Consider the following 14,355-nt stretch of genomic DNA (forward strand, 5'->3'; position numbering starts at 1 on the left):
GTTGGACTATTTTGTATGTCCATTACATAAAATCCAAATAAAAATAAATTTAAATTACAGGTTGTAATGCATCAAAATAGGAAAAACACCAAGGGGGATAAACTTTTGCAAGGCACTGTACCCGTGCTCAGGACTATTCAACGCTGGTCTGACCAATCGGAATCCATACTTCAAGATTTTTTTTATCACGTGGGCTGGGATATGTTCCGGGTAGCCTCTGAGAATAACATTGAATACGCTGATACGGTGACTGAGTTTATCAGGAAGTGTACAGGAGATGTGACTGACCATTAAAACCTACCCTAACCAGAAACCGTGGATAGATGGCAGCATTTGCGCAAAACAAAGTGAGAAACCACTGCATTTAACCATGGCAAGGTGACTGGGAATATGGTTGAATACAAACAGGGTAGTTATTACCTCTAAGGCAATCACAGGCAAAACGTCAGTATTATGACAAAGTGGAGTAGCAATTCAACGGCTCATGCACGAGACGTATGTGTCAGGGTCTACAGACAATCACGAACTACAAAAGGAAAACCAGCCACATCGGAGACCAACGTCTTGCTTCCAGACAAACTAAACACCTTCTTCGCCCGCTTTGAGGAAAATACAGTGCCACCGAGGCAGTCCGCTACCAAGGACTGTGGGTTCTCTTACTCATGTTGGCCACGGAGAAGAACATTTAAGCTTGTTAACCCTCGCAAGGCTGCCGTGCCAGACGGCATCCCTAGCCTGTCCACCGAGCATGCACAGACCAGCTGCCTGGAGTGTTTACGGACATATTCAATCTCTCCCTGTCCCAGTCTGCTGTCCCCACATGCTTCAAGATGGCCACCATTGTTCCTGTACCCAGGAAAGCAAAGGTACCTGAACTAAATGTCTATCGCCCCGTAGCATCCACTGTCATTAGGAAGTGCTTTGAGAGACTAGTCAATGATCATATCACCGCTACCTTACCTAACACCCTAGACCCACTTCAATTTGCATACCGCCTCAATAGATCCACAGACGATACAATCGCCATCGCACTATCCCATCTGGACAAGAAGAATACCTAAGTAAGAATGTTGTTCATTAACTATAGATCAGCATTCAGTACCCTCCAATCTCATCATTAAGCTCGGGGCCCTGGGTCTGAACCCCGCTCTGTGCAACTGGATCCTGGAATTTGACAGGCCGCCCCTAGGTGGTGAAGGTAGGAAACACCTCCACACTGTGGCCCCACAGGGTTGCCTGCTCAGCCCCCTCCTGTACTCCCTGTTCACCCATGACTGCGTGGCCACGCACGCCTCCAACTCAATCATCAAGTTTGCAGACGACACAACAGTAGTATGCTTGATTACCAACAATGATGAGACAGGGAGGAGGTAATGGATCTGAGTGTAGTGCCATGAAAAAAATAACCTCTCACTTCGTCAAAAACAAAGGAGCTGATCATGGACTTCAGGAAACAGCAAAGGGAGCACCCCCCTTTCCACATCGACGGGACCGCAGTGGAGAAGGTGGAAAGCTTCAAGTTCCGCGGCGTACACATCACTGACAAACTGAAATGGTCCACCCACACAGACAGTGTGGTGAACAAGGCGCAACAGAGAAATGTTCGACATTACTGCACTGTTCGAGCTACAAACAAGCATTTCGCTATACCCGCAATAACATCTGCTAAACATGTGTTTGTGACCAATAAAATGTATTTCAATTATAAAAAATGAAGAACTTAACGTTTCTTCAAGTGCAGTCGCAAAAACCATCAAGCGCTATCCCATCTAGTTTGCGCTTAGTGGGACTATCAATTGTTTTTCAACAGTACAATGACCCAAAACATAGCTCCAGGCTGTGTAAGGGCTATTTTGACCAAGAAGGAGAGTGATTGAGTGCTGCATCATATGAACTGGCCTCCACAATCACCCGACCTCAACCCAATTGAGAGGGTTTGGGATGAGTTGGACCGCAGTATAATTGCACAAGGCAAGACCCAAATGCAGACACAGGAGGCAGATGGTTGAGCTCCGATATTTATTGCACCAAAAGGGGTAGGCAAAAAGGCAGGTTGGGGAAAGGCGAGAGTTCATAAACCAGGTCAGAGTCCAAGGGGATAGGCAGGCTAGAGGTCAGGCAGGCGGACCAAGGGTTAGAGTGGTCAGGCAGGCGGATTCGGCGTCAGGACCGACAAGGGTCAAAACCAGGAGGGCTAGGAAAAAGACTGGGAAAAATAGGAGCTAGGAGAAAAGATGAACTGGCACAGAGAGAAACACGGGGATCAATACACCGGGGACTAATTGTCTCCACCCACCTGGTGGCCATCGATCTCCACCCACAACCACCAAGTCAGGTGAAACAGATGAAGGCATGACCCCCCCCCCCCCCCCCCCCCGGGTCCAGGATGTCTCTAGCGGGATCCCAGCACCTCTCCTCCGGGCCGTAACCATCCCAGTCAACCAGGTACTAGAAACCCCTGCCCCGTGGTCAAACACCCAGGAGGCGGTGGGCAATGGGCCTGGAGACAGACGACAAAGGGCTGTGAGACACAGGTTTAATCCTAGACACATGGAAAGTTGTGTGAATACAGAGGGTACAGGGTAACACAAGATGGACAGCAGTGGAACTAAGGACCCTAGAGATGGAAAAGGACCAATGAAACGGGGGGGACAGTTTGCGGGACTCCACCCGAAGGTGCAGGTCCCGAGTGGAAAGCCATACCCTCTGCACAATGCGGTAGCGGGGAGCTGGAGTCCGGCAGGCGGTCCACTCGTCGACGATACCTAAAGTTGGTCTTGAGAAGTGCCGCCTGAGCTCTTCTCCAGGTACGTCGACAGCGGCGTACAAACATCTGGGCCGAGGGTACGTTGACCTCCTGCTCTTGTTCTGGGAAGAGTGGAGGTTGATACCCCATAGCGCACTCAAAAGGGGAGAGTCCCGTGGCTGAACAGGGAAGGGTGTTCCGGGCATACTCCACCCAGACCAGTTGTCAACTCCAGGTAGTGAGGTTGGTTGAGACCAGGGATCTTAGGGTGGTTTCTAGGTCCTGGTTAGCTCGCTCCGACTGGCCGTTGGATTGGGGATGGAATCCGGAGGACAGGCTGGCCGACGACCCAATAAGGGTGCAGAATGCCTTCCAGAACTAAGACGAGAGCTGAGGACCCCGGTCGGAGACCATGTCCACCGGGAGTCCATGGATCCGGAAGACGTGCTGCACCATAAGCTGGGCCGTCCCCTTCGCAGAGGGTAGTTTGGAGAGAGGGATGAAATGGGTGGCCTTGGAGAACCGGTCCACTACTGTCAGAATGACAGTGTTGCCATCAGACGGAGGGAGCCCAGTGACAAAGTCCAGGGAGATATGGGACCAGGGACAATGAGGGACAGGTAGTGGCTGAAGGAGGCCAGAAGAATCTTGCCGTGGAGTCCTGTTCTGAGCACACACTGTGCCCTCAGCGACGAAGGCAGAGATGTCAGGAACTATTGTGGGCCACCAGGTGTGGCAGAGGAACTGTATAGGTGAGGGAGGGCGTCAGGCTTCACATTTTTGGACTCTGGGCGGTAGGAAATGGGGAAGTTGAATCTGGTGAACAATAAAGCCCACCGGGCCTGCTTGGAGTTAAGGCGCTTGGCTGTACGGAGATATTCCAAATTTGTGTGGTCGTTGCAAACCAAGAATGGCTGTTCTGCTCCTGCCAGCCAGTGCCTCCACTCTTCCAGCACCATCTTGACCGCCAGGAGTTCTCGGTTGCTTACGTTGTAGTTCCTCTCTGCAGGATTGAGATGATGGGACAGGAAGGCACAGGGATGGAGCTTCTGGTCCTGGGCAGATCGCTGGGACAAGATGGCCCCCACTCCAACATCAGATGCATCAACCTCTACCACAAATTGACGTTACGGGTCCGGATGGATGAGGATGGGTGCTGTGGTGAAACGATGCTTCAGGTCCACGAAGGCTCTGTCGACCGCTGGAGACCATGTGAACGGTACTTTGGGAGAGGTGAGTGCAGAGAGGTGGGCTGCCAGGGTGCTGTAGCCCTGACTGAAACGGCGGGAGAAGTTAGCGAACCCCAGGAAATGCTGTAACTGCACCCTGGACTTAGGTTGAGGCCACTCTACCACTGCTTTCACTTTTTCAGGATCCAGTTGGACATTTCCATCAGCGATGACATATCCCAGAAAGGAGATTGTAGAGCGGTGGAACTCACACTTCTCAGCTTTCACAACAAAAAAAATTCTCCAGGAGGCACTGAAGAACTTGTCTGACATGAAGAACATGTTCTTGGGCAGACCGGGAAAAACCAGGATGTCGTCAAGGTAGACAAACACGAAATGGTTTAGCATGTCCCGGAGCACAGTTTACCAGAGCCTGGAAGTGAGTTGGTGAGTCCAAACGTCATGACCTGCTACTCATAATGTCCACTAGCTGTGTTAAAGGCTGTCTTCCACTCCTCTCCTTTGCGTATCCGAACCAGGTGGTAGACATTCCGAAGGTGCAGTTTGGAGAAAATGGTGGTCCCCTGGAGAGGTTCGAAGGCTGAGGAGAGGAGTGGTATGGGATAACGATTCTTTATCGTTATATCATTCAGACACCGGTAGTCAATGCACGGACGCATGGTCTTCTTCTCTACGAAGAAAAACCCCGCACCGGCAGGAGATACAGATGCCTCCAGTAGCCAGAGACTTCTATGTACTCCTCCATGGCCTCAGTCTCCGTGCCAGATAGAGAATATAGCCGGCCACGAGGTGGTGTGGTGCCTGGGAGGAGATCAATGGCACAATCATAAGGACAGTGCGGAGGAAGAGAAGTAGCCCGTGCCTTACTGAAGAATCAGGAGGTCATGGTACTCAGTGGGGACGGCAGAGACATCCGTGGCTTTGCTTACATCCTGAGGGGGACGTCTCAATGACGGCTGTGCCGCTTTTAGGCATTGAGAATGACAAAATGGGCTCCAACTCAGGATGGAGCTCGTGGTCCAGTCAATAACAAGATTGTGTTTCTGGAGCCAAGAAAATCCCAAAACCACAGGAACATGGGGGGAATTGATGAGGAGGAACTGTATGGCCTCACTGTGGTTTCCTGATACCCGTATATGAACGGGCACAGTGCTATGGGTGACTCTTCCAACAGAGCGACCGTTCAGTGCCCTTGCATCCATGGGGACAGAGAGAAGTTGAGTGCGAATACCTAATTCAGAAACCATGTCAGCATTCATAAAACTTTCATCAGCCCCAGAGTCAATGAGCACCCGGAGAGACTTAGACTGGTCTCCCCACAGCAGAATCACAAAAAAAGGTGGACGGGTGATGGAAGTTAGGGGACTCCCAGTCTGGCTCACCAGAGTACTTGTACCCACTGAAAGGGTTTCTTAACTGGGCAAGTGACTATAATGTCCCGCCTCTCCACAGTACAGACAACAGTTAGAATTCAGCCTACATGAGCATTCCCCAACCAATAACCTAGCTCTTCCCAGTTGCATGGGCTCAGGAGTATCCAACTCACCCGTCGCCGATGATTCTCTGGGAACCTCGGGTGCTTTCGGCTCTCCTCGGAAATACCAACTTCGGGGATTTCCGGATTCCTTCGGCTGGGCGCCAGCATCAGCAGACGAACGGGTGTTCCCAAGACCCGACCTCCTCACACCGCCGTTCTCGTAGGCGCCCATCAATCCTAATCTCCCAGGCGATGAGGGAATCGAGATCACATGGTATTTCCCTAGCTGCAAGCTCGTCCTTTATCCCCTCCGACAGTTTGTGGAGAAAGGTGTCAAACAGAGCCTCCGGATTCCAAGAACTTTCTGAGGCCAATGTGCGAAAATCTACTGCGTAGTCTGCCACGCTACGGGAGTTCTGATGAACCTGCAGTAGTTTGAGCCTCCTCCCTCCCGGGCACTGGAGAATCAAACCTTTCTCACTTCTGCCATGAATTCCTCCAGGCTATGGCACACACCTGATTGCTGCTCCCACACAGCCGTTGCCCAGGAGAGCGCCCTTCCGGACATTAGCGTGATTAAATACACTATCTTCGATCAATCCGAAGGGAACAAAGAGGGCAGAATTCGAAAATGAGGGAGCACTGGGAAAGGAACGCCTGGCAGGTACCAGGATCGCCTGCATAACGTTCCCGGAGGTGGTAAGCAGGGTTCTCGAGGAGCCAGGGTAGGTTGAACAAATCTACTAGTAGTAGAAATGTTACTGGGTGGTTAAGAGGTGGCAGGCTGCCTATGAGCTAACTTACTGATTTGCTCCATTATAGACTTGAACCCTTGGTCGTGAAGTTCCGTCAGGGAACAAAGCCCTTCCAAAAGGTCCAGCAGTAGCTCCTCATGCCTCCCAATGGTGGCTCCCTGCAGGGAGACAGCGTGACGGAGCTGGTCCTAGTCTGCTGGGTTTATCATGGCAAGTTCCTACTATAAGGGCACAAGGCGAGACCCAAATGCACACACAGGAGACTGGTTGAGCTCCGATATTTATTACACAAAAAGGTTGTAGGCAAAAGGCAGGTCGGGAACAGGCGTGAGTTCATAAACCAGGTCAGAGTCCAAACAGTACCAGGGGATAGGCAGGCTTGAAGTCAGAACAGGCAGAGTGGTCAGGCAGGCGGATTTGGCATCAGGACAGGCAAGGGTCAAAACCAGGAGGGCTAGGAAAAAACGGGAGCTAGGAGAAATCCTGGTTGACTTGGCAAAACAAGATGAACTGGCACAGAGAGACAGGAAACACAGGGATAAATACACCGGGTACTAACGGGGAAAATAGGAGACACCTGGAGGTGGGTGGGGACAATCACCAAGACAGGTGAAACAGATGGAAGGAAAAGCAGTCAACAAGTGCTCAGCATATGTGGGAACTCCTTGAAGACTGCATTCTTCATGAAGCTGTTTGAGAGAATGCCAAGAGTGTGCAAAGCTGTCGATCAAGGCAAAGGATTGCTACTTTGAGGAAACTAAAATATATTTTGATTTGTTTAACACTTTTTTGGTTACTACATGATTGCATATGTGTTATTTCATAGTTTGTCTTCACTATTATTCTACAATGTAGAGAATAGTTCAAATAAAGAAAAACCCTTGATTGAGTAGCTGTCCAAACCTTTGACTGGTTCTGTATGTGTGTATAACATGCACTGTCCGGTTTGGATTTTTACTTTACATAATGGTATTTCAAATATATATTTTTTTAATGTAATAACTGAGTGATAAATCGAACAATTATGACAATCATCCTTTCTTACCGCCAATAAGACTTTGTGTCTTTCACCACTTGAAAAAAGTAATAACCATTTAGTTTGCAAGAAAATGTAAAGCTAGTTTGAGTTTAGGCCGGGGCACATTTGTTTAAAGGGATAGTTTACCCAAATTACATACTGGTTTCCTTACCTGTAAGCATTTATGAACAAAGTATGACAGGAATCCATGCTTTGGTTTAAGCTGTGTTCGAATACTCATACTAATGTACTATTTGTGATGTAAATGGAGTATGTAGTATACCTTTTGGATGTTGTAAGTGTGCCAAAAGTTCCCAGATGACATACTAAATTTGCCAAAATACAAAGTATACAAGCGGTGGACACTATTTCTGTGCTTTTAGGGCCCATAATGCAATTCTTCAGAAAATGGGTATGGCTTCACAACGGTTTCAGATTTGAAGAAAATGATGGAAAATATGCAGCCGAAGTCCAACAAGATCGGATACAAATTAATTTCTTTAACTAATTATGCGAAACATTAAAATGTTGAGTAATGTAATAAAGTAATGATTGAAATAAATTACATTACATGTTATGTTGGCTGACAATTTGTTAGCTACACTATCCTTACGAACCGCATAGCATTACAGCAGTATGTACCGGTATGCTAGTTACCTAACGTTAGTTGGCTACTAATACATCGAACTTGCCATGCAGTATGTTAACTATATGCTAACTACGCAGCTTTTATTGACTTGATTATTCACTTCATTCTTAGCTAAGTGGTATAGTCGTTGTGCCTTCTCAATGGACATTGTTAATGCTGGCCATCTACTTTGATTTCAGAGCACTCTCGTCTGAGTGTTCCAGAGCCCAGAATAACTGAATTTATGAACGCTCAAAACCTGTTGAATGTGTCGGTAAACGTCGGCAAAAAAAATAAGCATAATTTTGCCAGCAGTTCATTTACATCACCAACACTCTGGATAACATGAAAACAGCCTAACCAGCTCTGTTTGGGCAAGTAAAATGGTCAGAGTGAGGTGTTCTCTCATTTGTGTCTGGAAGTAGCTAGCCAACCTTAGCTTGGGTGCAGTTGTGAGGTCAAAACGCTCGGATCAACTCTACTCCTCGGCCAGAGCGTCCAGTGTGTGCTCTGAACGCTCTGAGTTTACAAACAGATAATCTGACAATGCTCTGGATTTTCAAATGCTCAGAGGGCACTCTGGCACTCCAGATTGAATTTACGAATACACCCGAAATCATAAAATGTCTAGCTAGTTATGCTAACAAGCTAGCAAGAGGTTGCATAGCAACAGCATCAATTTCCGGTAGACAGGGAAAATGCTAGTACGCTCAACTGAAACGATACTGTTCGTTTACAGTATGCTAAAATGAACTCGTGGTGTATACACTAATTATGTAGTATACAGTATGTTAATATGGGTATTCGAACATAGCTTTAGTTTCCCTAGCATGTTTTTCAAATGCTAAATATTTACATTTAAGTCATTTAGCAGACGCTCTTATCCAGAGCGACTTACAAATTGGTGCATTCACCTTATGATATCCAGTGGAACAACCACTTTACAATAGTGCATCTAACTCTTTTAAGGGGGGGGGTTAGAAGGATTACTTTATCCTATCCTAGGTATTCCTTAGAGGTGGGGTTTCAGGTGTCTCCGGAAGGTGGTGATTGACTCCGCTGACCTGGCGTCGTGAGGGAGTTTGTTCCACCATTGGGGTGCCAGAGCAGCGAACAGTTTTGACTGGGCTGAGCGGGAACTGTACTTCCTCAGAGGTAGGGAGGCGAGCAGGCCAGAGGTGGATGAACGCAGTGCCCTTGTTTGGGTGTAGGGCCTGATCAGAGCCTGAAGGTACGGAGGTGCCGTTCCCCTCACAGCTCCGTAGGCAAGCACCATGGTCTTGTAGCGGATGCGAGCTTCAACTGGAAGCCAGTGGAGAGAGCGGAGGAGCGGGGTGACGTGAGAGAACTTGGGAAAGTTGAACACCAGACGGGCTGCGGCGTTCTGGATGAGTTGTAGGGGTTTAATGGCACAGGCAGGGAGCCCAGCCAACAGCGAGTTGCAGTAATCCAGACGGGAGATGACAAGTGCCTGGATTAGGACCTGCGCCGCTTCCTGCGTGAGGCAGGGTCGTACTCTGCGAATGTTGTAGAGCATGAACCTACAGGAACGGGTCACCGCCTTGATGTTAGTTGAGAACGACAGGGTGTTGTCCAGGATCACGCCAAGGTTCTTAGCACTCTGGGAGGAGGACACAATGGAGTTGTCAACCGTGATGGCGAGATCATGGAACGGGCAGTCCTTCCCCGGGAGGAAGAGCAGCTCCGTCTTGCCGAGGTTCAGCTTGAGGTGGTGATCCGTCATCCACACTGATATGTCTGCCAGACATGCAGAGATGCGATTCACCACCTGGTTATCAGAGGGGGGAAAGGAGAAGATTAATTGTGTGTCGTCTGCATAGCAATGATAGGAGAGACCATGTGAGGATATGACAGAGCCAAGTGACTTGGTGTATAGCGAGAATAGGAGAGGGCCTAGAACAGAGCCCTGGGGGACACCAGTGGTGAGAGCACGTGGTGCGGAGACAGATTCTCGCCACGCCACCTGGTAGGAGCGACCTGTCAGGTAGGACGCAATCCAAGCGTGGGCCGCGCCGGAGATGCCCAGCTCGGAGAGGGTGGAGAGGAGGATCTGATGGTTCACAGTATCAAAGGCAGCCGATAGGTCTAGAAGGATGAGAGCAGAGGAGAGAGAGTTAGCTTTAGCAGTGCGGAGCGCCTCCGTGACACAGAGAAGAGCAGTCTCAGTTGAATGACTAGTCTTGAAACCTGACTGATTTGGATCAAGAAGGTCATTCTGAGAGAGATAGCAGGAGAGCTGGCCAAGGACGGCACGTTCAAGAGTTTTGGAGAGAAAAGAAAGAAGGGATACTGGTCTGTAGTTGTTGACATCGGAGGGATCGAGTGTAGGTTTTTTCAGAAGGGGTGCAACTCTCGCTCTCTTGAAGACGGAAGGGACGTAGCCAGCGGTCAAGGATGAGTTGATGAGCGAGGTGAGGTAAGGGAGAAGGTCTCCGGAAATGGTCTGGAGAAGAGAGGAGGGGATAGGGTCAAGCGGGCAGGTTGTTGGGCGGCCGGCCGTCACAAGACGCGAGATTTCATCTGGAGAGAGAGGGGAGAAAGAGGTCAAAGCACAGGGTAGGGCAGTGTGAGCAGAACCAGCGGTGTCGTTTGACTTAGCAAACGAGGATCGGATGTCGTCGACCTTCTTTTCAAAATGGTTGACGAAGTCATCAGCAGAGAGGGAGGAGGGGGGAGGAGGGGGAGGAGGATTCAGGAGGGAGGAGAAGGTGGCAAAGAGCTTCCTAGGGTTAGAGGCAGATGCTTGGAATTTAGAGTGGTAGAAATTGGCTTTAGCAGCAGAGACAGAAGAGGAGAATGTAGAGAGGAGGGAGTGAAAGGATGCCAGGTCCGCAGGGAGGCGAGTTTTCCTCCATTTCCGCTCGGCTGCCCGGAGCCCTGTTCTGTGAGCTCGCAATGAGTCGTCGAGCCACGGAGCAGGAGGGGAGGACCGAGCCGGCCTGGAGGATAGGGGACATAGAGAGTCAAAGGATGCAGAAAGGGAGGAGAGGAGGGTTGAGGAGGCAGAATCAGGAGATAGGTTGGAGAAGGTTTGAGCAGAGGGAAGAGATGATAGGATGGAAGAGGAGAGAGTAGCGGGGGAGAGAGAGCGAAGGTTGGGACGGCGCGATACCATCCGAGTAGGGGCAGTGTGGGAAGTGTTGGATGAGAGCGAGAGGGAAAAGGATACAAGGTAGTGGTCGGAGACTTGGAGGGGAGTTGCAATGAGATTAGTGGAAGAACAGCATCTAGTAAAGATGAGGTCAAGCGTATTGCCTGCCTTGTGAGTAGGGGGGGAAGGTGAGAGGGTGAGGTCAAAAGAGGAGAGGAGTGGAAAGAAGGAGGCAGAGGAATGAGTCAAAGGTAGACGTGGGGAGGTTAAAGTCACCCAGAACTGTGAGAGGTGAGCCATCCTCAGGAAAGGAACTTATCAGGGCGTCAAGCTCATTGATGAACTCTCCAAGGGAACCTGGAGGGCGATAAATGATAAGGATGTTAAGCTTGAAAGGGCTGGTAACTGTGACAGCATGGAATTCAAAGGAGGCGATAGACAGATGGGTCAGGGGAGAAAGAGAGAATGTCCACTTGGGAGAGATGAGGATCCCAGTGCCACCACCCCGCTGACCAGAAGCTCTCGGGGTGTGCGAGAACACGTGGGCAGACGAGGAGAGAGCAGTAGGAGTAGCAGTGTTATCAGTGGTAATCCATGTTTCCGTCAGTGCCAAGAAGTCGAGGGACTGGAGGGAAGCATAGGCTGAGATGAACTCTGCCTTGTTGGCCGCAGATCGGCAGTTCCAGAGGCTGCCTGAGACCTGGAACTCCACGTGGGTCGTGCGCGCTGGGACCACCAGGTTAGAGTAGCAGCGGCCACGCGGTGTGAAGCGTTTGTATGGTCTGTGCAGAGAGGAGAGAACAGGGATAGACAGACACATAGTTGACAGGCTACAGAAGAGGCTACGCTAATGCAAAGGAGATTGGAATGACAAGTGGACTACACGTCTCGAATGTTCAGAAAGTTAAGCTTACGTTGCAAAAAATCTTATTGACTAAAATGATATAGTACTGCTGGCTGGTGAAATAGGCTAGCTAGCAGTGGCTGCGTTGTTGACTTTGTTTGAAAGTGTAGCTGGCTAGGTAACCTCTAACTGGCTAGGTAACCTCGACAATTACTCTAGACTACACAATTATCTTGGATACAAAGACGGCTATGTAGCCAGCTAAGATCAAACAAATCAAACTGTTGTACTGTAATGAAATGAAATGTAATACTACCTGTAATACTACCTGTGGAGCAAAGCGGAATTATCTGAAATTGATTGTGTAGCTTATCGAAGATGATTTGGACATGAAGCACGACATGCATGGGATTTGTGCCACAAATGCTAAAATGTGTGGATTTGGAAACAGTCACAGGGTAACTAAACCAAAGCATGGATTGCTGTCATATCTTGTCCATAGACTACTTACAGGGTTAGAAAACCAATATGTAATTTGTGTATGATTTAAATTGGCTGCTTATAACGGACCAGGAGTGTTGATCTAGGATCAGTTCTGACATTTAGATGACAATTAATATTACATGGACATGATGGACCTGATCCTAGAACAGCACTACCACCCTGATCACAACCTGCATCTTTACTTGTTGATCTTCATAGGTGTTGCGTCATGCGTAATGTCAATCACAGCACACTGGTTACTAGGTAAGTCACTTGATAAGTTATTTATGTCCTGTTTCTATTTCTTTCTAGGACTTTGACATTGACATTGTGTCGGTGATCAACGACACTGTGGGCACCATGATGACCTGTGGATACGATGACCACCACTGTGAAATAGGCCTAATTGTCGGTGAGTCTCACCAGGATCCTGTTGCACATATATGGGGATTAGTGAAAATGTGTGACATGGCATAGTAGGGTTGGGTGTCTGATTTGACAGACAACGGTTTAGCCTATTTGAACTTGACTGGCGCCTCAGTGGCAGCGCACAGCACGAGTGGCATTCCAAATATTTTCCCTATTTGCCATAACCTATTTCAATAAATGTTATTTACATTTTAGTCATTTAGCAAACAATCTTATCCAGAGCGACTTATAGTTAGCGCATTCATCTTAAGATGGCTAGGTTAGTCAACCAAATACTCTATGGGGCGGCAGGGTAGCCTAGTGGTTAGAGCGTTGGGCTAGTAACTGAAAAGTTGCAAGTTCAAATCCCCTAGCTGACAAGGTACAAATCTGTCGTTCTGCCCCTGAACAAGGCAGTTAACCCACTGTTCCTAGGCCGTCATTGAAAATAAGAATTTGTTCTTAACTGACTTGCCTAGTTAAAAAGGTAAAAAATAACAAAAAAATCTGTCATAGTAAATACATCTTTCCTCAATAAAGTAGCTATCAGCAAAGTCAGAACTAGTCGGGGGGAAATCAAATTCGTGCAGGGGTTGATGGCACAAGCGGGGAGCCCAGCAGTAGATGACAAGTGCCTGGGTTAGGGAAAGGGGAATACCTAGTCAGTTGTACAACTGAATGCCTAAAACTGAAATGTGTCTTCATTAAGGCGGGCTGCCTTAATTGACATCCACGTCTTTCGCGCCTGGGGAACAGTGGGTTAACTGCCTTGCTCAGGGGCAGAACGACAGATTTTTACCTTGTCAGCTCGGGATGCGATCCAGCAACCTTTTGGCCCAACGCTCTAACCACCAGGCTACCTGCTGCCACTAGGACCTGTGCCACTTCCTGTGTGAGGTAGGGTCGTACTCTAAGAATGTTGTAGAGCAGAGTCACTGACTTTGATATTTGCAGAGAACGCCAGGGTGTTGTCCAGGGTCACGCTAAGGTTCTTTGCTCCCCGGGAGGGGGACAGTCTTGAAGCCTGACTGGTTAGGGTCAAGAAGATTGTTCTGAGAAGATAGCGAGAGAGTTGGTCAGAGACCGCGCGCTGAAGTGTTATGGAAAGACAATAATGAATGGATACCGGTCTGTAGTGTGACGTCAGAGGGGTTGAGTGTTGGTTTTGAGGTGGGGAGCGACTCTGGCCATTTTGAAGGCAGATAACGCAGCTAGTGGTCAGGGATGAGAGAAGTGAGGAGTGGCAGAAGGTCCCCAGACATGGTCTAGAGGGGATAGGGTCGAACAAGCAGGTTGTTGGTCGGCCGGACCTCACTAGTCTCAGGATTTCATCTGGAGAGAGAGGGGAGAAAGAAGTCAAGGCGTAGGATAGTTGTGTGAGTGGGACCAGTGGACTCAATAGGCTGAGTGAATGAGGAGCGGATGTCGTCAACTTTCTTTTCAAAGTAGTTGACAAAGTCGTAGGGAGGGGTTGGAGAATTAAGGAGGGAGGAGAAGGTGGAAAATAGTCTCCTACAGTTAGAGCCAGAAGCTTAACATTTTGATTGATAGAAAGTGGCTTTAGCAGCAGAAGATAGAGGAGGGAATGAAAGGATGATTGGTTGAAAACAAAACTTTCGCTCAGCTGCCCGCAGCCCTGTAAGCTCGCAATGAGTCACTCAGCCACAGAGTAGGAGGGGAGGGCTGAGCAGAAG

The 14,355-nt window shown here is 48.9% G+C and overlaps 1 protein-coding gene across 1 annotated transcript in view; it reads left to right on the plus strand.

The window, feature by feature from the left end:
- hk2 (hexokinase 2) overlaps window positions 1-14,355 on the plus strand; it is a 110,990-nt gene that overhangs the window by 42,292 nt on the left and 54,343 nt on the right. The window contains exon 6 of the mRNA XM_071352669.1: window positions 12,566-12,665. Within this exon, the coding sequence (XP_071208770.1) occupies window positions 12,566-12,665 (100 nt within the window). The remainder of the gene's footprint in view (window positions 1-12,565; window positions 12,666-14,355) is intronic.

The sequence above is a fragment of the Salvelinus alpinus genome, chromosome 19 (assembly GCF_045679555.1).
Source record: "Salvelinus alpinus chromosome 19, SLU_Salpinus.1, whole genome shotgun sequence".
Lineage (NCBI taxonomy): Eukaryota > Metazoa > Chordata > Actinopteri > Salmoniformes > Salmonidae > Salvelinus > Salvelinus alpinus.